The 23,760-nt window shown below is 39.2% G+C and overlaps 1 protein-coding gene across 1 annotated transcript in view; it reads left to right on the top strand.

Moving 5' to 3' along the window:
* ABCB4 (ATP binding cassette subfamily B member 4) overlaps positions 1–23,760 on the top strand; it is a 66,168-nt gene that overhangs the window by 18,767 nt on the left and 23,641 nt on the right. The window contains exons 8-15 of the mRNA XM_014464613.2: positions 1,171–1,342; positions 3,601–3,714; positions 4,752–4,862; positions 6,555–6,680; positions 10,911–11,114; positions 11,566–11,736; positions 15,679–15,840; positions 20,502–20,678. Of these exons, the coding sequence (XP_014320099.1) occupies positions 1,171–1,342; positions 3,601–3,714; positions 4,752–4,862; positions 6,555–6,680; positions 10,911–11,114; positions 11,566–11,736; positions 15,679–15,840; positions 20,502–20,678 (1,237 nt within the window). The remainder of the gene's footprint in view (positions 1–1,170; positions 1,343–3,600; positions 3,715–4,751; positions 4,863–6,554; positions 6,681–10,910; positions 11,115–11,565; positions 11,737–15,678; positions 15,841–20,501; positions 20,679–23,760) is intronic.

The raw sequence follows: 23,760 nt of genomic DNA, 5'->3' as shown, positions 1-23,760 counted from the left end.
GCAAACTATTAAGTTTTCAACATCTCATTGGGTTAAACTAAAAAAATATACGATGTTTGTTTTTTGTTAGAAACAGAAACACCCTGCTTTATATTTTTTCCCCCAAAGTCTCATTATATATTCATTGAATTTTTTTCTGAAGTTAGGGAGCCAAAATAAACATTTTTATACTCTCTGTGTCTAGCATGGAAAGGTAGATTTAATTTAAATTGATGTAAAAAATAACAACATTGCAATTTAATAGAACCATTCTAGATACTTGTGCCTTTGTATCAAATCATAGAAGCCAGTAGTTATGAATTTTAATTACTATTCAGAAATATGATAATAATAGAATGGGCAATATTCAGAAAGAGATTACATTTGAGAACAGCAGTGATAGTAATGGTGGGAATAGGAAATGTCAGGTTTTGCCAACTTTGCACCAGCCCTGTACTAACTACTCTCTGTAACTTGTGTCAGCCTCAGAATTACCTGGAAGGTAGGCATTATTTGCTTCATTTTACAAATGATGAGACAAAAATCTAAAAAAATTGAGTAAGAACCCAAATCCCACAAGTAGTGACCACTTTATAACTGTGTACCCTGGCTTGACAGTTGAAGGTCAATTGATCAAAAAACAAAACAATAACAAGAAAGCAAAGGCCTAAGTATAAGAACATGTAAAATTCCTGCCCCTCACCCAGTGGGGCAACAAGGGAAGGATTTTCTTTTCTCTAGAGAGGAGAAATTAAACTGTGTTAAGAATCTAACTATTTTAAGAGTCCTGAATAGTATTTACATTTTGGTGTCATTCTTGGTTGGCTTGGTTTCTCTCCTTCCTCCTTAACCTTGACTTGTGATGCTGGCCATGGAGGGGGTGATGAAGCTCTTCCATATCCCAGGGATGAGAGCTCAGTTCTGGAATGGCTACAGGAACATTGGTTGGACTGGTGAGGTCCAAGGGAGAGGGGTCCGGGCCAGTGAAGAGAAGGCTCAGATAGGTTCTAGCCTTCTCAAGCCCTATCTGGCTGATCCTGAGTTGGTTCAGTTTCCAGGAAGCTGGGTCCCCCAAGGGATTTCTTACTTTGATGGCTTTGTTTCTTAAACCTCCAACTATACAGGAGGTGAATATGGCTCAGATTATGGATTGCTTACTTATTATAACGTTTTCCCCTAATTTTCTGGTAGGTATCAGAAACATCTAGAAGTTGCCAAAAAGATTGGAATTAAAAAAGCTATTTCAGCAAACATTTCCATGGGCATTGCCTTCCTGTTAATATATGCATCATATGCGCTGGCCTTCTGGTATGGATCCACTCTGGTCATATCAAAAGAATATACTCTGGGAAATGCAATGACAGTAAGTATTTTTCCTAATATTTATGAAGAATCTAAAAATATTATTTATCCATCTTCCTTGTCTTTACTTTCATATTCCTCCTTTTTGAAAGATGAGCCATGATTATAGGCTTTTTTCTTTTGGTGAATCTTTGCTCTGTCCTGTGGGCAGAGTTGGCCTAGACTACACAAGGCATAGTTATGAGTAGGGGCAAGAAAATAGCATGTAGTAAGAAACATATACAATATGTAAAGGAAATAAAAATTGAATGACTTTGTGAATAGACAAATATGGATTGGAGCCATCCTCATTCTGCCCTTGATTTCCATTATATAAGAAAGTAAACATTACATGGTGATGGAATGTTAAACTTATATATCATAAAACATCAGCTATCTGAAATGGGAGATGAAAAGTTATTTTAGTTTCCTTTTCTTTTTCAAAATGAAGATAGCTTTATTTTAAGATTATAAAAATAATATATTCTAGTGATTAAAAGGATTAGAATTTTAAAAAACAGGAATTACTTATAATTAGAATTACTCATAATCTAATAATATACATTTAATGAGAACTTTTGGCATATATCTTCCAAGTGTATATATTTTCTATATATACACATATTTTTTTTCTTTTAAAACTGGGATTGTATTATATCATTCTGTAATCTTTTTTTACAAACTAGAAATAATTTTATGACCATCTTTCCATGTCAGTGACAGAACAACATGTACCATTCAAACAGTGATCTTTTAAAACCCGAACTTCCCTATATTTTCAAACAAAGGATACTGAACACAGTTTGTCCCTCTGCTGATGACTTCGGGCCATTATGAAAATTGATCACTTCAAGTTGTTTCTAGAGTGGTATCTTCAGACTACACTGAGGTGTGGAGGGCTAATTGGCTGGATGAGCATTCATAATTGCTGTGCCTTTTCTTTTTTCTCTCATTTTGATCTTCTCTCTGATTGTTAGCTTAGAAGCTCTCCACCATTCTTCAGTTCCTTGCTTGCTAAATTTTATGAAGAAAGGAGACTGAATCCTGACTTTGCTATTCACCTTTTGTGCGGAGTGTGTCCTCTCTGGCCTTGTCTCCTCCTTGGTAGTACGTGGACAACAACAGCTCCCTCATGGGGCTGGAGGGTGATATCCGCCCACAGTGCAGGGAGCCAGCAACACCCTCTGGGTAAAGGGCTCTCGTGCATTAACTTTATAACATCTATTTTGGTAGAGACTTTTTGCTTTCCTACTGGCCCTTACCTTGTTGCAGACAGTGGAGAGATAATGAGGGATATTTGAGTTCTGGCTATGTGAAGTGTCATTGTTCCTGTCTTCTGGGAAAAGCCAAACTATGTGTATAAGTTTCACCATGCCCAGAGAGAAAGAAGTAATTTCTCTTCATTTATGTTTTCCTCAGTTGAGTTATGCTAATAATTTGGATTCCTGAAGCTATATTTTTGGCTTTTCTATATCAATTTATTTTTCTAGTTAAAAAAATATAAAGGAAAACATGTTAAGTTTTGTGTGGTATAGTACAGAATGATTATACAAAGGAATTATTAATCAGTGCACACAGATGTGATTGTGTTTTATAATGTGTGAACTAATTCTTATATTGAAATCTTATTAAAATATGTATGTAAAATGGTACTTTTTAAGGAAAATTCCTTGGGGCCCAAACCTACCATGTTTCATCCTTTTTAAAAATATATATTTTTATTGATTTCAGGGAGGGAGGAGAGCCAGAGAAAGAAACATCCATGATGAGAGAGAACCATCGATTGGTTGCCTCCCGCCCTGGGGATTGAGCCTGCAACCCGGGCATGTGCCCTGACTGGGAACCAAACCATGACCTCCTGGTTCATAGGCCGACGCTCAACCACTGAGCCACCCATTCAGGCCCATGTTTCCTCTTGAACATTCTGTATATCATATAAATATATAGTTAGAGAAAATGATAATAATAATAGCGATGGAAAATGCTTCCCTGTGGTGGTATTCGCTTCAGAATCAAGGCAGTAGGTTTGAAAAATCTTTCTGACTGTGTATGAGGTCAGGAGAGGAGCAATAGATAGTTTCCCAAGCTAGACAAATATTTTTGAGGTTGAAGAAATCCATTTGTGCAATGAAATGTTGTAAGTTTTGCTCTTTTGCTGAAACAATTTTAAAGGATAAACCTAAACTCAACTCTTTGTATTGTGTATTTCACACAAATCATGTTTGAGATCCTGGACCCCAGAATAGGGCTTATAACTCTTTCTCACGTTCTTTTGTTCAGGTCTTTTTTTCAATTCTGATCGGAGCTTTCAGCGTTGGACAGGCTGCTCCTTGTATTGATGCTTTTGCCAATGCAAGAGGAGCAGCATATGTGATCTTTGATATTATAGATAAGGTGAGTCAATTATTGTGATGCTGAAAAGTTCCTTGAGGCTTGGGTAATTAAGTCTGGCTTTAGGTTAAATGTCATGTGAACATTAATTATGTGAAATTAACAACCTCTTTTTAGTAATGAATGAAGCAAATGCCTCATTAATATTTCTAAAAGTTTATCTTTAATATAATAACCCTAATCTCGTTTTGGAAAGGTACGTCTGCACTTGTGTAATTATTAGAGTTCAGAGCAAAGATGTTTGTCTTCCTAGTTTTTTTCCCTTTTCTCTTTCACTTTGTGGCCAGACTAAGAATAATATGATTTCTATACAGGGTGGAAAAATTATTGGTGGAGCCAAAATTGACAGTATGTTTTACTGGGTTGCACCCTTCAAAAAAAAATGATCACTGCATGTTTGATATCATTTTGAATTAACTATGTTGATTGAATAAGTTGTACTGATTGCAATGGAATAAAGAAAATAGTTTTGAATATTAAAATGTCACTGTTTATACACAGATAAACCGCAAAAAGGATAACTGAAATTTGATCATTTAATCTAAGCAATTCCTCCTGTTTCATTGATCGAAGTCATGAGAAAATTGTTCAGCTTCCAAATTTATTGAATGTTTACATTGGCCCTAAATAACTTGCTTTAACCAGTTGTTTAGTCAGTCTTCTTAACCCAATCCATTACATTTACTATTTAGGAATAAACTAATTTTCACTAAATGATGCTATACCTATAATAGTATGTTTTGTTGTATAAACATGAAAATCTGACCACTTAGAAATTTTATAAGGGTATGCCAAAATCTTAAAGTGAAATATTGTACAAAATAAAACGAGTATGTCACTATGATCTTTTAAGGAAATGCTTGTTTTCTGAGAATGAACATTTCCTTAAACACACACACAATCTCTACTTAGGGTTCTATCGTATGGGAGGGAGAATGTGCCATTCCAGGTATTATTTTTGAAATTTGCTGAATCATATTCCTTAAAAATGCAATTGTTTATTGTATGATAGAATAGTCATTGAATTTTGTTTTATTTAGAATCCTAAAATTGACAGTTTTTCAGAGAGAGGACACAAACCAGACAACATCAAAGGGAATTTGGAGTTCAATGATGTTCATTTTTCTTATCCAGCTCGAGCTAATGTCAAGGTACTGTAAATGGTATCTATAGGAATTCCTAACACAGGTTGAATGTTTAATCATCTTAAAGAATCTAAAGCCTCTAATCTTTTGATATTTATGTGTTTTTTCTTTTGGGGGTTATATTCCTTTATTTGATAGTTTTTTAATGAAGAAGTTGAAAGTTTTATTATTAAACTGTTTCTTGTTTTCCTGCAAGGCTATTGCTTCACTGTCTAAGAATAGCACCAGCAAACACAGTATACTGCAAAATTAAGATAGTGTTGTTCATCATCTGACACTGTAACAACTAACAAAAGCTTTTCTCCACTGCCAGTTATTTCCAGTGGAAAGATCATTTAGTATTTTGACCCTATCCTGAGACAGATGTAAGCAAGTTATAATACAAGGTGAGGCAAAAGTATGATTACAGTTGTGAGCATGCAAAACACAGAGTGTATTCTTGTATTATTATTATTTATTAATTATTGTATTATTTTCCATATGAACAACTATAAGCCTATTTTTGCCCCATCCTGAATTATATAAGGCTTAAGATAACAATGTTATCTTTGAATTATATAATTTTATGGCTAGATTTTACCACAAATCATTTCAGGAATTCTGAATATTATACCTTGTAGCCTAGCCTAAAAATCATAGGGCAGTGATGGCGAACCTTTTGAGCTCGGCATGTCAGCATTTTGAAAAACCCTAACTTAACTCTGGTGCCGTGTCACATATAGAAATGTTTTGATCTTTGCAACCATAGTAAAACAAAGACTTATGTTTTTGATATTTATTTATATATTTAAATGCCATTTAACAAAGAAAAATCAACCAAAAGAATGAGTTCAGGTGTCACCTCTGACACGCGTGTCATAGGTTTGCCATCACTGTCATAGGGTGTTGGGAGGAGGTACATATTGTGTTTATCTGTAATTGTTAGAAAGTTAAGGGGTATTTTCTTCCAGTAGCATTGTTGTAGTTACTTCTTCCATTGGTACTGCTAAAAGTTGCTAAATCTTTTATCCACAACTAATTTTAGCCAACTATGCTGGACAACTTTATTTAGTGGAGGGGGTTTCCATTTTCACTCCTCGATAGATTTTATGTATTTCTCACATGCTCCTTCACTCGTTGGTTCATCTGGTTCTGCAGGGTTACTCAGTGTCATCTTGGTCAGCCAACCATCTTCATGACAAGATGTGCTGACAAGTCCTGGCTTCCCTGCAAGAGCTGCATTAATTGCAGTTACTTCTGATAGAGAATAGAGTTTGCTAGCAGCTTTCACACGTTCCTAAGCACCAAATTCATCTTATTTGATCAATTTTGTCCCAATTTAAGACAGACTACAGTGAACAACACCTCCCAAAGCTTCCTGTGCAAAATTGCAGATTCTCACTGTTCCAATACCATTTTCTGTTGTTATCAATTCCCGCTACTCAATGAGAGCAGATTGGGGCGGGTGCTCTGCCTCCTGATGCCACACACCCGTAGGCCCCAGGGCCGTGGTCTGTAGGCTCTGTGCTACTCAGAGCACCCACAGGAGCACCACTTACAGGAGTGTGTGGCCTGGGAGTGGAAACCCAGCTCCTCAGTCACGCTGGGCCCATGGGGGCAGGGCCTATGCCTAGTTTTTCAAATTTAACATTGAATCAAATTACTCCCCTTTTAGGACTTTGTTGTGAAGTGTGTTCTTTTTTGCTCTTTTCCTCCCAGATCTTGAAGGGCCTCAACCTGCAGGTTCGGAGTGGGCAGACGGTGGCCCTGGTTGGGAACAGTGGCTGTGGGAAAAGCACGACAGTCCAGCTGATCCAGAGGCTCTATGACCCTGATGAGGGTATGGTAAGTGGGAAGAACTAAGTTCTCCAAATTGGGAAGCTGGGTGCCAATTAGCCCTTGGAAATTTTTTATTTTTTTTAGCAACAAATTTGCATGTTAATGTAATTTTGGTAAAAAGGGTATGGAATTGCAAGGTATCTGGAAAATACATTCAAACCCTTGGGCTAGTTTAACAAAGGTATTCAAAATGTTAAAGCCAAAGAAGCTAGACAACACTCTTTTCAGTTCTAACTTAGTGCCTCATAACCTACTACATCACCAGAAACAGTCATCCAAACCACTGAGAGAATTATATTTGATGAGCGATTGGGTTTGGTCAAAATTATTTCATATCTCAGTTGCTGACAGTTTGGTAATCAGGGCCACAACAAATCTTTGGACAGTAATTAAATTCATCAGAGATAGTTCAGTTTTCTTAAATGTTGGAATATCAGAAGGGGAAAATGGGATAGTCTCATAAGAAACTTCTGGGGATATGAGGGACAGTAATAGCCTAGGGTATATATTTTTTGACCTCTTAAAAATTGTGTTAAATTCTGGGTGTCTGGGTGTCTCAGTGGATTGGAGCGTCATCCCATGCACCAAAAGGTGATGGGTTCGATTCTGGTCAGGGCACATACCTAAGTTCAATTCCCGGTCAGGGCGCTTACAGCAGGCAACCAATCAACATTTCTCTCTCACACTGATGTTTCTTTCTCTCTCTCTCTCTCTCTCTCTCTCTCTCTCTCTCTCTCTCTCTCTCCTGGGTGAGGATTAAAAAAAACGTTAAATTCAAACTTACAGAAAAGTTGGAAGCAGGGAACTCACTTTACTCTTTACCCTTCAGACTTACTAATTGTTTATATTTTGACCCACTTGTTTCATTGTCCTCTCTGCTCTTGTCTTTTTCATAGCAGCCATCCTAACAAATGTCAAGTGTTGTCTCAGTGTGGTTTTGATTTGCATTCTCTGATGATTAGTGTGATATTGAGCACCTTTTCATGTACCTGTTGATCTTTTGGATGTCTTCTTTGGAAAAAAAAAAGAAAAGGCTATTTAGTTCCTCTGTTTTTTTAAAATCAGATTGTTTTTTATTTTGCTATTGAATTGTATGAGTTCCATATATATTTTGGATTTTAACTCCTTATCAGTATGTGATTTGCAAATATTTACTTCTATTCCATAGGTTGTCTTTTTTTTTAATGTTTTTCTTTGCTGTGCAGAAGTTTCATGGGTTATTATAGCCCTACTTGTTTATTTTTCCTTTTGTTGCCTGTGCTACTGTTGTCATATCCCAAAAAATTATTGCCAAGATCATTGTTAAGGAGCTTTCTACCTATGTTTTATTCTAGGAGTTTTATAGTTTCAGGACCTACATGTAAATATTCAATTCATTTCAAGTTACTTTTTGTGTATGGTGTAAGATGAGGGTCCAACTTAATTCTTTTACATATGAGTATGCAGATTTATTTTCCCTAAAACCATTTATTGAAGAGATTTTCCTTTCCCCATTGTGTGTTCTTGGCACCCTTATCAAATACTAGTTGATCACATATGTGTGTGTTTATTTCTGGGATCTCTATTCTGTTTCATTGGTCTATGTTTTTGGGGTTGTTGTTTTCCAGTACCTATGTGTGTTTTTATACCAGTACCATACTGTTTTGATTACCACAGCTTTGCAATATACCTTTGTGTATTGAGGATGTTGAGGTATCCCTGTCCCCACTGAGTGCTGGGGCTGGAGTCCTTACAATATCTCAAGAACAAGAACTTTCTGAGACTAGCATGGGAGGATGAATGATTTTTATTTGTGTGACGTTACATCCCTGGGTTTCCCAAGTCCCATTCCCCTTAGCCTAGTCCTGGAAGAAGTGAGCTGGAGATTCAGTAAAGCTAAAAGCAAAGCCAGTGTCCAGAGTTTCCATTCCATTTTGCAGCCGGGAGTCAACCAACATTCCAAGTTCAGCATCAGGCTAGTTGCAGTCCATTAGTCCACTATGTGGATGAATTCAGGGAAGCAGGAGCAAGTCCCGCAAGCCAGGAGTCAACCAAGAGGCACCAAGAGGGTGAAGTCCTTTGTTCAGGGAATTAAATATCCCCAATCTTCCCACGCTTGCAGTGGCCATGCCCTTTTTGGCCAGTGACCTCTGTTCTCAGGTGTGACTAAGAGCAAGCACCTTTACTAGCCCCCCTAACCTTACTGGGCATGCATCTACCTCCCTGCTTCCCCTAGCAGTCTGCAGGGAATAGACAGGTGGCTCCCTGAGGAGTGTAAAGCTTTAGCTTCCTGGTGAAGCTGCCCAAATGGCATGCCTATAATATTTGGCCTTCCCTTTGCTCCTTTCCTGTTATTAATAACTAGGTTCATTACAATGGTATCCCTTTGAAGTCAGGAAATGTAATGCCTTCAGTTTTGCTTTTATTTCTCAAGATTGCTTTGACTATTCAGGGTCTTTTATGATTCCATATGAATTTTGTATTTTTTTTCTATTTTTGTGAAAAATGCCATTGGAATTTTAACAGGGATTTCATTGAATTTGTAGATCATTTTCAATAGTATGGATATGTTAACAATATTAATTCCTCCATGCCATGAACAAGAATATCTTTCCATTTATCTGTCTTCTTTAATTTCCTTTATTAATGTGCTATACTGGGAAAGATATTTGTATTCACTTATCCTTTTTATACCAACCAATTAACAATTTGAAAAATTGCAAGTTTTAGCAAATATTTATTCCAGCATTTGAAAATATATTTAACTGTAGCAACATTATCTAGCGAGTATTATCTAGATAACAATAGAGACAGTTCAATCAATATTCGCTTTAGAATTCATTAGGCACTATAATCTTTATCCTCCATTTACTAAACTTTCCTCTTTTGAAATTAGAAAGTTAGAGATTCATCAAGTTTAAATCAGGTTCATTGTTCCTGTCTTTAAAAGCTATTCACCACTACCACATACTCATTTTATACTCAATTTCATTAGACTGTTTAGTACATGGTCTTGTTTGCAAGCCTAGAGAATGAATGTTTTGATCAGATTAGGAAGTTTCTCATTGCTCTCAGCATGAACTGTTACTCCGCTTGTTCATGTGGAGGCTGTGGGGCTGAATCTGTTATCAAGTTACACGTGTGGTTTCAAATGAGGTCCCAGTAACTGCAGAAGCACTGGAGAAAGATTGACCTTCAGCTGTTAATACCCTGGGCTCCGGTGGAGGGAGGGCAGAGCGGCCTGGAGTCCTGTGAGGAGAGACTGGGGCTTGTGGCTCTGGGGAGGGAGCCCAGACCCCTGGGCTGAGTCACTCTCCTGCACCACAGTAGCCATCCTTCTTCTAAAATCTTCTTAGAGGATTGTTTATTCAACCTTTATTAAGCAAATAATAAATGCCCAACATATATCTCTAACTGTACAGGGTGTTATTAGAGAAGAAAAAGTAAGTCATAGTCCTCAGCCAATGACTTCTACAATGACTGTCCTACAGTGTGTCTTGAAGGAAATAAAATGTCCAGCAGGTGGGAAATGCTAAAGAAAATTATGGTGTATTACATATAGTAAAACATCATAATGCCATCAAAATGATATGCAGACTGGGTAGGAAAGTGGACTTTTATTCACATTTACTAATGGTAAGCAAAAATAATACTATGCCAAAACTAAGCCAAAATGTTTATGGAGAATTACCCATCCATGAAAAAACTGTATATGTAAGGGGAAAATATCAGGAGAACATATACTTTTTATTGTTATTCTTGCACATTGTTCTTTATTTCCATTCTCATTCTAACCACTGAAATAAGTTCAATATTAGCTAAGACTTTTTTCGTAACCAATGAAAGAGTATTATGCTAAATGAAATAAGCCAGTCAGAGAAAGACAAGTATCACATATCTCACTCATATGTGGAAGCTAATGAACAAAATAAACTGATGAACAAAATACATTCCAAGACATAGAAGCATGGAACAGACTGTGGAATCTCAGAGGGAAGGCAGGGGTGGGTGGGTGGGCGGGAAGAGATCAACCAAAGAGCTTGTATGCACATATATATGCATAACCCATGGACACAAACAATAGAGTGATGAAGGCCTGGGATGGGGGGGCAGAGGTGGTCTAGAAAGGACCAATGAGGGGGGGAAAGAGGACATATGTAATACTTTCAATAATAAAGATTTTTTTAAAAACAGTCTTGATGCTTTAGATATCAAATGGCTCAAATATTTAATGAAAATATTCTCTTTTTTTTTCAGATTAGCATAGATGGCCAGGATATTAGGACCTTTAACGTCAGGTATTTGAGGGAAATCATTGGAGTGGTGAGTCAGGAGCCAGTGCTATTTTCTACCACAATTGCTGAAAATATTCGCTATGGCCGTGGAAATGTCACCATGGATGACATAAAGAAAGCTGTCAAAGACGCCAATGCCTATGAGTTTATCATGAAATTACCACAGGTAACAGCTTTGTTAGTGCAGTTGCCCTCAAAGTTAGCATGTCACCTCATGCAACCGAGTTTTCTTCTAAGGTTAAGCTAATAATGTTTGAGATACAAGGTTGTCCAACTTTGCTAGGTAAGTCCCTTGAATTATTCAGTTGGAGGTTTAAGGAGTAGAGCCTGGTACACAAATCACATAAAATTTTATACAGAGTATGTATTAGTAGTTTTTATGATTTAGTATTCATTAATTTTAATATAATTTATGACTCACTGTGATGGTCAAAATGATGCTCTATGTTGTCTTCATGAATTCCTAAACTCCGTAGCCTTTTCTATTTAAAATATTTTAGGGAACATTTGAGATCTTGCTCCCCAGCACATGTCAGTTTGGCTCAAATAAACTCTTATAAAAATTCTCTAAAAAAAGGGAAAGAACTTTAACAGCTCCTTCATGTTTTCTGCTGTAGAAATTTGACACCCTGGTTGGAGAGAGAGGGGCACAGCTGAGTGGCGGACAGAAACAGAGAATCGCCATCGCTCGGGCCCTGGTTCGCAACCCCAAGATCCTGCTGCTGGATGAGGCCACGTCAGCCTTGGACACTGAAAGTGAAGCTGAGGTACAGGCGGCTCTGGATAAGGTGGGTAGACACTAAACGCTGAAGGACCAGCCAATTGAAAGTTTTTGAAAATTCTTCCTAATGCTTTGCAAGTCCAGATTGAAACACATGAGAGCCAACGAAGCTCTCTCGTGGAGCTTTATTGACTTCCCCTCTGTCAGGTCACATTGCAGAGAGGTGGATGGCCCATTATCTGGCTTGCTGACCAAGGTACAGTGAGCCGAAATCCAGGCCTAGGCATTGAGCCACTCATCTTTGTTTGTCCCTTGCAGGTAGGTCATTGCTTTGATCCAAAGTAGTTGTGTAAAAATCTACCAAAAAAATATGGTTACCTAGACACTGGTCCAACTGAAAAACAGTCAAAATAATTGCCTTATTTTGTAGGCAGTAACATCATTTTTATCTATTCATGAAGGCGAGTGGATGATTTTCTGGAAATAAAGTTCAATTTGTATTTGTCTAAACAAATAAATAAGCAGCACATTTTAAGGATGCTGAGCTCACGTTCCTGGGTCAGATATTCTAAATCTTTCTATCACATTTAAGCTGAAGCTTCACAAGAAGAACCTTATCTTAGGACCCTTTGGGCATCAGTGCTGATGTCAACTGTAATAACAATGGAGTGTAAAAACCAGATTCGTGTGGCACCAACTTACTGTGGTTAGCTATTTATTTATTTGCCTTCTCTCTCCCAGGAAGAATAAACCCCTTAAGAGGCAACACTAATAAATGTTTCATATCTGTATCTATATAACATGTAATCCAGTGCCTTGCACATAGGAGAGCCTAAATAAATATTATCATGATCCAATTCATTGAGACAATACATGTTTACAGTAAAAAAAAAGTAATGACCATATTAGCTTTTGACTCAATAGATAACAGCTATTTGTCAAAATAAATAATAGGTTTTTCAATATAAGATCTTAAAGAATATAAAAGTGGATTTGATATTTTGAAATTTTAAGGTAAGTCAATAACCACAAAGTTTCGTACCCACATGCATTCTCCTATGCACAGCCCCTTTTCCAGATTCCTGAACCCTTCTTGATGCTGGGACAAGAACCCCGGCATCTCTTTTTATGGTTTAACTCTTTTACATTTAGTTAATTCATCTAGTTTAAAATTTTAGAGTAAAGACTGATGTAGAAAGATCACATTAATTTTTTTCCAGGTGGCTATACAATTGGCTCAATACCATCCTATATAATAAAAGGCTAATATGCAAATCAACCGAACAGCAGAACAATGGTCGCTATGATGCACACTAACCTCCAAGGGGCAGACACTCAATGCAGGAGCTGCTTCCTGGTGGTCAGTGCACTCCCACAGGGGGAGCACTGCTCAGCCAGAAGCCAGGCTCACGGCTGGTGAGCGCAGCGGCAGTGGTGGGAGCCTCTCCTGCCTCTGTGGCAGCGCAAAGGATGTCCGACTGCCGGCTTAGGCCCACTCCCCATAGGGAGAAGGTCTAAGCGTCAGTTGGACATCCCCCTAGGGCTCCCAGACTGCGAGAGGGCACAGACCAGGCTGAGGGACCCCCCCTGAGTGCACGAATTTCGTGCACCAGGCCTCTAGTTTATTATATAATCCACCTTTTCTCTATTGATAGAGAATGCCATATTTATCCTATACTAATTCTTAAATGTTTCATATCTATTTCTGGACTCTATTTTGTTCTATTGATCAAATTGCCTATTCATGTGATAACTTCCCCTGCATTTTACTGTTTTAATTGCTGTAGCTTTTATCTGGTAGAGATATTCCCTTCTCATGAAAAACGTTCATAATTTTCATGACTGCCCTTTTTAAAAAATATTTTCATTAATTTTTAGAGAGAGAGGAAGGGAGAGGGAGATAGAGAAAGAAACATCAATGTGGGAGCAGAACATCCATTGGCTGGCTCCTGTACAAACCTTTCTGGGGATCGAGCCTGCAACCCAGGCATGTGGCCTGATGGGGACTCAAACCAGCAACCTTTCAGTGCACAGGACGACACTCAACCAACTAAGCCATACCAACTAGGGCTCATGGCTGCTCTTTTCAAAAAAATTGAGATATAATTTATATACCATAAAGTTCACCCTCTTAATATGAACAATTTATTGGTTTTTAGTATTGTCATAAGATTTTGCAACCATCACCACTATATAATTTTAGAATATTTTCATCATCCCAAAAGGAAACCTTGAACCCACCAGCTGTCACTCACCATTCTACACTCACCCTAGCCATAGCAACCTCTAATCTACTTTTTGTCTGTATGGATTTGCCTATTCTGGACATTCCTTGTAAATGGAATCATACAATGTATGGTCTTTTTGACTCGCTCTTTTCACTTAGCATCGTGTTTTCAAGGCCATCCCTGTGGAAACATGCATCAGAGTATCATTCCTTCTTACGGTGCAATAATATTCTCTTGTATGGACATACACATTTCATTTACTCTTTGATCAACTGATGAATATGTGGATTAGTCCCACTTTTTTGGCTATTATAAATCTAGCCTCTTGTTTTTGATTTATGTTTTAACCTACTTAGCTGAATTAGGTTATACTCTAATAACTACCCTAATATGGTTTTATTGCCTCAAAGTAGAAGTAGTCACACCTGTCAGGATGACTACCATCAATAAATCAACAAGTGCTGGTGAGGATGCGGAGAAAAGGGTACCCTAGTACACTGCTAGTGGGGATGCAAACTGGTGCAGTCATTGTGGAAAACAGTATGGAGTTTCCTCAAAAAATTAAATATGGAACTGCCATTTGACCCAGCAAATCCACTTCTGGGAATATATCTGAAATAGCCTGAAACACTAATCAGAAAGAATATATGCACCCCTATGTTCATTGCAGTGTTATTCACAATAGCCAAGATTAGAAGCAGCCCAAGTGCCTATCAGTCGATGAGTGGATAAAAAAGCTGTGGTACATTTCACGATGGAATACTACTCTGCCATAAAAACGAAGGAAATCTTACCCTTTGCAACAGCACGGATAGACCTGGCGAGTATTAAACTAACAAACAAAATAGAAACAGACTCAGATACAGAGAACAGACTGACAGCTGTCAGAGGAAAGGGAGTTTGGGGTGCTAGGTGAAAAAGGTGAAGGGACTAAGCAAAATAAACCTTATTAAAAATAAAATAAATCACATAGGGGGAAAAAGACACCATTAACCTAATTCTTGACACTCACTAGAGTATCAAGAAGTGTAACGATTATAAATGACACAGCATGAATAATTTGATGAGCATTTTTCAGGTTTTAAATTCCCATGAATAAACCCACCAAGCCAGCATGCCCATTCACTGTACTACTTAGAGGGATGATTTGCAGATTTTAACATGCATTTAAAAATCACCTGGGCCCTTGTTAAAAATCAAAGTTACTAGCCATACTCCAGAGGTTGTGATTCAGACAGACTTTGAACCATGTTTTGAACCATCCAGACCCCAAGGTACATTTTTGCCTAAACCGCCTACATGCAGTTCATGAGAATTACAGGTAAAATCAGGCAACTTCAGAAGAAACCCTGCAGAAGCCTCTGGAGAAGGCATATGTGGCAACCACTCCCCTAACAGAAGTCTCCAGCATGCCATATAGCTCAGAACTAGGGCTCCTCAGGCAGGTATGACCACACTTGAGAAGGGTCAAACCTTTTCTCCTATTTCTTGAGTAAAGACTGACACTCCTTAGGCTTCCAGTTACCCATCCCTATACTGAAAGGATTGGATTTCTGTCTGGTCCAGACCCCGAGTCTCACTTTAACCTTTTATGTATATACTAGATGAGTGATGCCTTTGTGCCCTAATCACACGGCACGGGGGATGCGTGGGGGATGGGGTGAGCTCCTGTCTCACCAACCGCAAGTGTGTCCATCCCACTGCTTAACTGTGCCTGCTAATTGACAGTGTGTCGACTTTGTAAACCTGCTGCCCCATGTGTTTGTCCTCTTCCCCTTTAGGCCAGAGAAGGCCGGACCACCATTGTGATCGCTCACCGATTGTCTACAATCCGAAATGCAGATGTCATCGCCGGCTTCGAAGATGGAGTCATCGTGGAGCAAGGAAGCCACAGCGAACTAATGAAGAAGGAAGGGCTGTACTTCAAGCTGGTTAACATGCAGGTATCTGCCTCCCGGGAAGTGTGCTGCTGTTGGCTCCTCAATATAGTGTTTGTACATATCGGTTAAAATATCAGACAGCTAATGCCATAGTGAAGAGTAGGAGGTATTCAGGGGGAGTCCTAAAAGTATGCATTTGAGACTTTAATTCAGAATCGGTGAAACAGTCCTGAAAGAGAGAGATGCGGAGAGGATGAAAATGCCCAAAACATTTTGAACGTATTCCTTAGGACAGGGATTCTTAATTGCCTGGGGAGCATGTTCAAACTAACAGGTCCTTTCCACCATAAGATTAGGGATGCTCAGAGTGGTGGTAGGAGTAGGAGGGCAAGGCCAGGATCTCTAGCGATGGGGGGAGGTTTTATGTAATTTTAAAATGCTTCCCAGCCCTAACCGGTTTGGCTCAGTGGATAGAGAGTCGGCCTGCGGACTGAAAAGTCCCAGGTTCGATTCCGGTCAAGGGCATATACCTGGGTTGCGGGCACATCCCCAGTAGGAGGTGTGCAGGAGGCAGCTAATCGATGTTTCTCTCTCATCGATGTTTCTAACTCTCTATCTCTCTCCTTTCCTCTCTGTAAAAAATCAATAAAATATATTTAAAAAAATAAAAATAAACAATAAAAAATAAAAAATGCTTCCCAGATGATTCTAATAAAACCAATAGCAAGACTCATAAATCTAGGAAGTGAATACAAGCATACCTCAGAGATTTGAGGGTTTAGTTCCAGACCCCTGAGATAGAGTATCACAAGGAAGCAATCATAATCATTTTGCTGGTAGAGGGTCTTTCAATTTGTAAAAAATGCACCATCTGTGCAGCATAATAAAGTGAAGTGTGATAAAGTGAGGTATGCCTGTAGTTTGTTTTTGTTAAAAAATGATTCACTCTAATTCCTAAAACAGGTGATATTGGGAATTATTGGTTTGTCTTATTGAACAAGACATTTTATTGTGCTTACTCACTTTTAAACTTTGCAAAATAAATACCCTAAAAATATTTTATCCTATAAACAGGATTCTTATATTTATAAAAGTATATGCATTTGCTTTGCTATAATTGTGACTAGTATGTACATATATATTTTTGTTCTTTTTCAGATATACATCATTCAAATACTATGAGTTTAATGCATACTTAGCAGTCCATTACATTAATGTGTAATTAATTGCTCTGTCATTTCTCTAAAGCTGGATACATGCTTTCTTTCCAGTGTTTCTCTATTCTAAATATTGCCCTTGAAGCATGTGGGTCAAAAAGGTTAAGTAAAAAATTTGCTTTATTTTCTGACAAGTAAATCCACTCCTCTGACCCTTAGTTTCCACATTTGGAACACTAAACCTACCATGCAACGTTGTTATAAGGTTAAGAAATAAGCACTGAATATACTAAAACACACACACACACACACACACACACACATACACACACACACACAAAATAAAAAAATTTTATAGAATGTGAATTATGTCTCAATAGGCTGTTATTTAATTTTTTAGCACCCGACACAAAATAGATGCATGGGACATGATAGTTATTGAAATTTACAAAGTTCCCGAAGTGAAAATATCCAATGAAATGATAGAAAGTGTTATAACTCATGCTTGATTCATGCTTGATTTTGCCAGAGAATGTTCTCCAGCAGGAGGGGATGAATCATGGTGTCTCCTATTTGCTGCTGGGTCCTCGAGTGAGGTAGTCACTTTCTCCCCTGGCTGGCCTATTTCTGTGTCCCTGAGGGAATGACCTTGCACTCCCACCAGGACTTAGGCTGGGAGACTGCCAAGGGGATAGGACCGCTCTGACCTTTCTATAGCCTCTCCTCTTAGCTCTCTTTCCTAGGAAACGCTGTAGGATTAAAGCCTGGTGTGCCTGAACAGGCTGCTGCCACCTAAGCGGTGGCTTGGGCAAGTCCTTGGGTCTTGGTGCCCACACCTTTCCCACCTCTGACTGGAGTTTGCCTTACCTTTGACTTGCTGGTGCTGTCGGAGAGATGGAGGAAAGAGCCACAATGAGCCTGAGGGTTTACGAAAGGCTCCCACTAACCCTGCTTTCTTTTCCTCAAACTCCAAAGACCAACATATTGTCAATAGAGCCTTGTCTTAGTTTTGTTTCTAAGCAGAATAATCTCTAGGTAGAGTGTTGGTTCTTAGTTGTTTCTTTTAACTATAACTTAATTTTTTTCAAATTATAAATGGAATGCATTCTTATTTTACTTTTCTTAGAATTTTATATTTTCTTTTTTAAAGATATTTTTATTGATTTCAGAGAGGAATGGAGAGGGAGAGAGAGATAGAACATCAATGATGAGAGAGAATCATTGATTGGCTCCCCCCTGCACATCTCCTACTGGGGATCGAGCCCCCAACCTGGGCATGTGCCCTTGACTGGAATCAAACACAGGACCTTTCTATCCACTGAGCCAACCCAGCTAGGGCCATTCTTATTTTTTTAAATCCAAGCATTTTTTAAAAATTTAAACTTGAGTATCTTAGAAATGTGAAATTCCCCCATAACCAAACCTTCTGCTGACAGCTATTTGATATTTATTTTTCATCTTCATAGCCTAAAAGAACTAAATGGTAACTCCATATTTCCTCAATTATTCATGAGATTGAGCATGTTTTCACATATTCATTGTCCATCTGTATTTTTTCCTCTGTGAAAGAACCTTCTCCTGCATTAGGCTGTTTTTTGGTTGGGTTGTTTATAATATTCTTATACATTTATAAGAATACCTTGCATTAAAAGGAAATATGCTTTTCTCTTGCACATATTAAATATATTTTTTCCTATTTTGTGCTTTCAATTTCACTTTATTGTTTGTTTGGCTGCCATAAGAAGTGTTTAAATTGTACGTAATTAGATTTTTTTCTTCCATGTCTTCAGGATTTGGGGTTGTTCTTTGAAGATATTCACCCATATTTCCTATCAACATTTATTGTTTTACTGGTGTTTTTTTAATCCTCACCACAGGATATGTTTTTATTGATTAGAGAGAAAGAAAGAGGGGGGAGAAAGAGAGAGAGAGACAGACAGACAGACAGACAGACAGACATTGATTGGTTGCCTCCCATACACACTTTGACCTGGGATTGAACCTGTAACCTAGGTATGTGCCCTGACTGGGAATCAAACCTGCAGCCTTTTGGTGTACAGGATGATGCTCCAACCAACTGAACCACCCAGCCAGGGCTATTGTTTTACTTTTTACAATTAAATATTTGAGACAGCTGAAGTATATTCAAGGTGTAAGAAATGAGGGCTATTGGTTTGAAATATACTTTTGTGGCCCAATGTAGACCTCAGCACCCAGTAAATGAGGGCTTTGGGCAATGCCCAGAAAAAGTAGTATGGGTGGGTAGTGTTCATTTGATTGTAAGAGGAGGCTAAAATCAGAATGGGCTTAATGGAAGAACTATCCTTGATAGCATGGGTGAGAATACAAAAGGAGGAAAAGATAAGGGGAGGCATTCCTGAGATGTGGTCCAGTGTGAATTGCCATGAACTGAATTTGGGGGGAGCCAGGCTTAAGTATGTGGCGGAGAGCTGTGGAAGACTTTTGAGCTGGGGTACAATTTAAGCAGAGCAACCTTTTATGAAAATGAGTCTGCTAGTAGTGTGTGAGTAGGGAGAAGTGAGGATGCAGGGGTCAGTTACAAGACTACATCTTGAGTGCTGGTTGGATTTTGGGGGGGAGACAGTATAAAACCATCTTCTAGTTATAAGCAAGTAAGGAAGTCCACCTAGCAGAACATACCTTTGTAGTGTGGTTCAAGGCACAGGGGCAATATTCTGTTAGGTGTTGAAAACACAAGTGAAAAGCTAGGATCAGACAATGTGCAGAGCTCAAGATAGACAGGGTACCATAGGTGCAGTAAGGCATTAGCCATAGAATCGGGTTGGGCCAGAACCTGAAGGGCAGGAGCAAGAACAAGTCATTACTACAGGGACTGGGGTCCTGGACAAACCACGAAGATGTGTACTTGGACATGGAGGAGACAAACAGGGGACCAGACCAAAGTCAGACTCTAGCAAGGTTGGCTTGATGTTCTCTCACTGGCATTAAGCTAGATAGAGGTCCTTAAATTTCCCATCTCTGCCCCTTTAAGGAGAGAATTAATCCCAAAGCCTGCAATGAGGGTGAGCCTGCAGGTTGGGTCACCTGGGGTGAGGTGTGATGCTGAGAAGAACTGCGAGGAAGAAAGCTGATTGCACTCAGACAGTCAAGGAAAGCAGCTTAATTGCCTCATGTGAGGGAGTGACCAGCTTTTCCTTGTCCGTAGCTTTAAAAGTGAGCCCTTGGTGTTTCTTTGCTTTCTTCCCTTTCGTGGTGGCCATTCCTTGTTTTCTGGATTCTTAACATATTGAGAACATTTCTACATACCTGCTAGGTAATGAAAATTTGCCTTTTAGTTCTTAGAAAATACTTTTATACTCCAATTTTCATATTGGTCAAATTGAATTTAAGCTTCCTTTTTAACCTTTTTAACTTCCATGTGTTGATACACTTCTTTACAGTTTTCCAGCTGATGGCGGTGCTGTTATGGAATCTGTCTTCACACATGTAATATTGAAAATGTCTTTATAGTTCTAAATTTGTAGGTTACGTAGGTCTGGACACACACATACACACATGCAATTTAACATTTTGTTCTTCTTTCAGACATCAGGAAGCCAGATCCAGTCAGAAGAATTTGAAGTTGAACTAAATGATGAAAAGGCTGCCCCGGGTATGGCCCCAAATGGCTGGAAATCTCGCATATTTAGGAATTCTACTCATAAAAGCCTTAGAAGTTCGCGAAGGTATCAGAATGGCCTTGATGTGGAAACCAATGAACTTGTAAGTTGTTTTCACTTAAGTTAAATCTTTTATTGTGTGTTTTTGCTGTTGAAATTCTTAGCCTTGCTAGTATCCTGCAGGCATAGGTGACTCCTATTATGAGCCATGCTCTTCTTGAGAAAAGGAAATTTCAGATGTTAAATGTTCTTAACAATGACTTGAAATCAATTATAATTAAAAATGAATTTCCAGTGGAAACAACTTAGTCTTTGTGCTTAAATGCTTACATTAAAATTAGATATCCCATTCATCTTTGAGATACAGAGATAAATACAGGCATACCTCGGAGATATGGCAGGTTTGGTTCCAGATCATCGCAATAAAGCGAGTAGTAATCTTTTGGGGGTGGAGGGTCTTGCCTTCAATTTGTTTTTTAAAAAAAATACAACATCTGTGAAGTGCAGTAAAGCAAAGTGTAATAAAATGAAACATGCCTGCAAGGCTCATCTAACATCAAAGGCCCTGGTAGTTGCATACTCTATTACAGGTGTCCTCAAACTTTTTAAACAGGGGGCCAGTTCACTGTCCCTCAGACCGTTGGAGGGCCGGACTATAGTTTAAAAAAAAACTATGAACAAATTCCTATGCATACAGTGGCGGCAAAAACACCCGGCGGGCCGGATAAATGTTTTCGGCGGGCCGCATGTGGCCTGCGGGCCGTAGTTTGAGGACCCCTGCTCTATTAGATAGGATCACATTGGATTACCTATACTAGGAAACCCAGGGCGAGAATGGTGCCTCACAGTTACCATGGCTGCAGGCTCCTTTCATCTTTATCATCACTATCCTGGCATGTGGCTCCCATCTTCAATGATGTGGCTCCTGGAGCTCCAGCCGTCACATCTGTGTCCCAAGCAGCAGGAAGAAACAAAGATTTTCTAGAATATAACACAATCCTTTACTTACATGCCATTGGCAGTCACTGAATTACACGGCCAAACCTAGCTACAAGGAAGGGTTGAAGATGGAGTCTTTTTGCTGTATGTATTGCCACTCTGAATTAGATTGGATTTCTCTTTCTAAGAAAAAGGGGAGCATGGCCAGGAATAGCAAAATTGTGCATTTTTTAACATTTCTCACCTGAAGACTTGGGATATTATTTTTTAACATATTTTTATTGATTTCAGAGAGGAAGGGAGAGGGAGAGAGACAGAAACATCAATGATGACAGAGACTCATTGATCAGCTGCCTCCTGCACACACCGCCCCCCTTTCCCCTTCCCCCGCCCGCCTTGCACTGGGGATTGAACCTGCATCCCGGACATGTGCCCTGACCAGGAATCAAACTGTGACCTCCTAGTTCATAGGTCAATGTTCAACCACTGAGCCACACTGGCCTGGCAAGACTTGGGAAATTATTTATTCAAGTTAACAGAAACTTTTATAACAGCGAGGGAATCCATTCCTAAGAAAGATGTTTTCTTATTTCAAGAAATGGTTTGAGAATACATTTTGGTGTTATTTATTGATAAAGGATGAGTTTATTTTTACTCTTGTGTTGGCCTGAAGAAATTAAGCCTACTGAGAGTTCTTGGCATCTGGCTTTCTCTGCCCACAATATTATTTACTGCGGAAGTTTCAGGGGCTCTCTAGAGGTCTTAATCTTGGTGTATTTATAGAAAGAAGGATAATACTCGAGCTATCGTAGACCTGAGCTATCACAAGTAAGATAAACAATTTCCCCCTTGTTGGCTGTGGAAGTATTCACTTTCTATTTCTCATTTGTCCTGAGAGTTATGCTGCTAAGTCTTTGGAGTCTGGTATTTTAGACGAGAACTTCTCTTGGGGAAAATGCTCAGAGGGAAGATAAAATGCCAGTCGACAAGATTTTCACAAGTACCATCATCGTGGGATAAACAGTGGATCCAAGGGAGGGATCTTGGAAGACCTGTTTGTGTTGATTGGCAGCCTGAGAAAATGGCCCATTTATCGGGCTGGAGACCAGGACTTGAAGATAATGTTAAACAGGGAGAAAAACTAAACACAAAAATGAGAAAATGGGTGGTTTGAATAAAAAGGGGCTGAGTAGAACCTACTCCTATGCTCTGTTTCATAGAGACAAACATGACCCATTTAAACGACCATCAGGCTAGAGCATTCCATAGGCAGTTTTAGTATCTAGTTTAATGTTAACCTACCTCTGTAGTCAGAATAGTCTCCTTTTTGTGACCTAAGTCCTTCATGCTTGACCAGACATTGAATCTGATATGTGCCAGGCATGGGACTAGTTTCTGGGGATATGAAGATGTAGTCTTCACCTTTTAAAAGCCCACGTAGGGCCCTAACCGGTTTGGCTCAGTGGATGGAGCGTCGGCCTGCGGACTGAAAGGTCCCAGGTTCGATTCTGGTCAAGGGCATGTACCTTGGTTGCAGGCACATCCCCAGTGGGGGGTGTGCAGGAGGCAGCTGATCGATGTTTCTCTCTCATCGATGTTTCCAACTCTCTATCCCTCTCCCTTCCTCTCTGTGAAAAATCAATAAAATATATATTTTTTAAAAGCCCACGTAGGAAAGGAGACATGAAAACAAACAAAAGAAAAACAACAACAACAGAAAATAAAACCAGCTAAGCCATGAGAAGAGACGTCTGCACAGGGAACAGTGGGAAGAGAAAGGGACAGCATGAAGTTGGTGAGCTGGGAACCTGTCACAGAGAAGGCAGTGCCCGGCTGGGTTCTGGGGGTGAGAAGACCATGCCCATGTTCTCAGGTTCATCGTGGTACCCTACACTTGTGTGGGCGTTTAGCCTTCTGTTTACGGGTATTGTTTCATTTGGCCCCAACGTCATCCCTGAGTTAAGTGGGGACTTGAATTCTAGGGCATTTTGTGCACAGACCCTGCTTCTGCTCACTGTGCTGAGGCTGGAACAGAAATGAACTGATCACGCCGTGAAGATTGCTTCTTGGGTGAACAGCTCAGACTCAGCGGATGCTGTGTAATCATGAACACCGTGGACATGTGCAATACACTGTCCTGCTCTCTAGTGCACCGTTAGCTGGACGCTGGTTCTCTGCACTCAGTGTGCAAGTGCCTTGAGAGCGATGCAGTGTCTGTTTTCTGTGTCTGCAAACTCTGGTGGCTG

This window comes from Myotis lucifugus, unplaced genomic scaffold, assembly GCF_000147115.1.
Source record: "Myotis lucifugus unplaced genomic scaffold, Myoluc2.0 scaffold_257, whole genome shotgun sequence".
NCBI classification, from domain to species: Eukaryota; Metazoa; Chordata; class Mammalia; order Chiroptera; family Vespertilionidae; genus Myotis; species Myotis lucifugus.
This window is presented reverse-complemented; position numbering and strand designations above follow the sequence as displayed.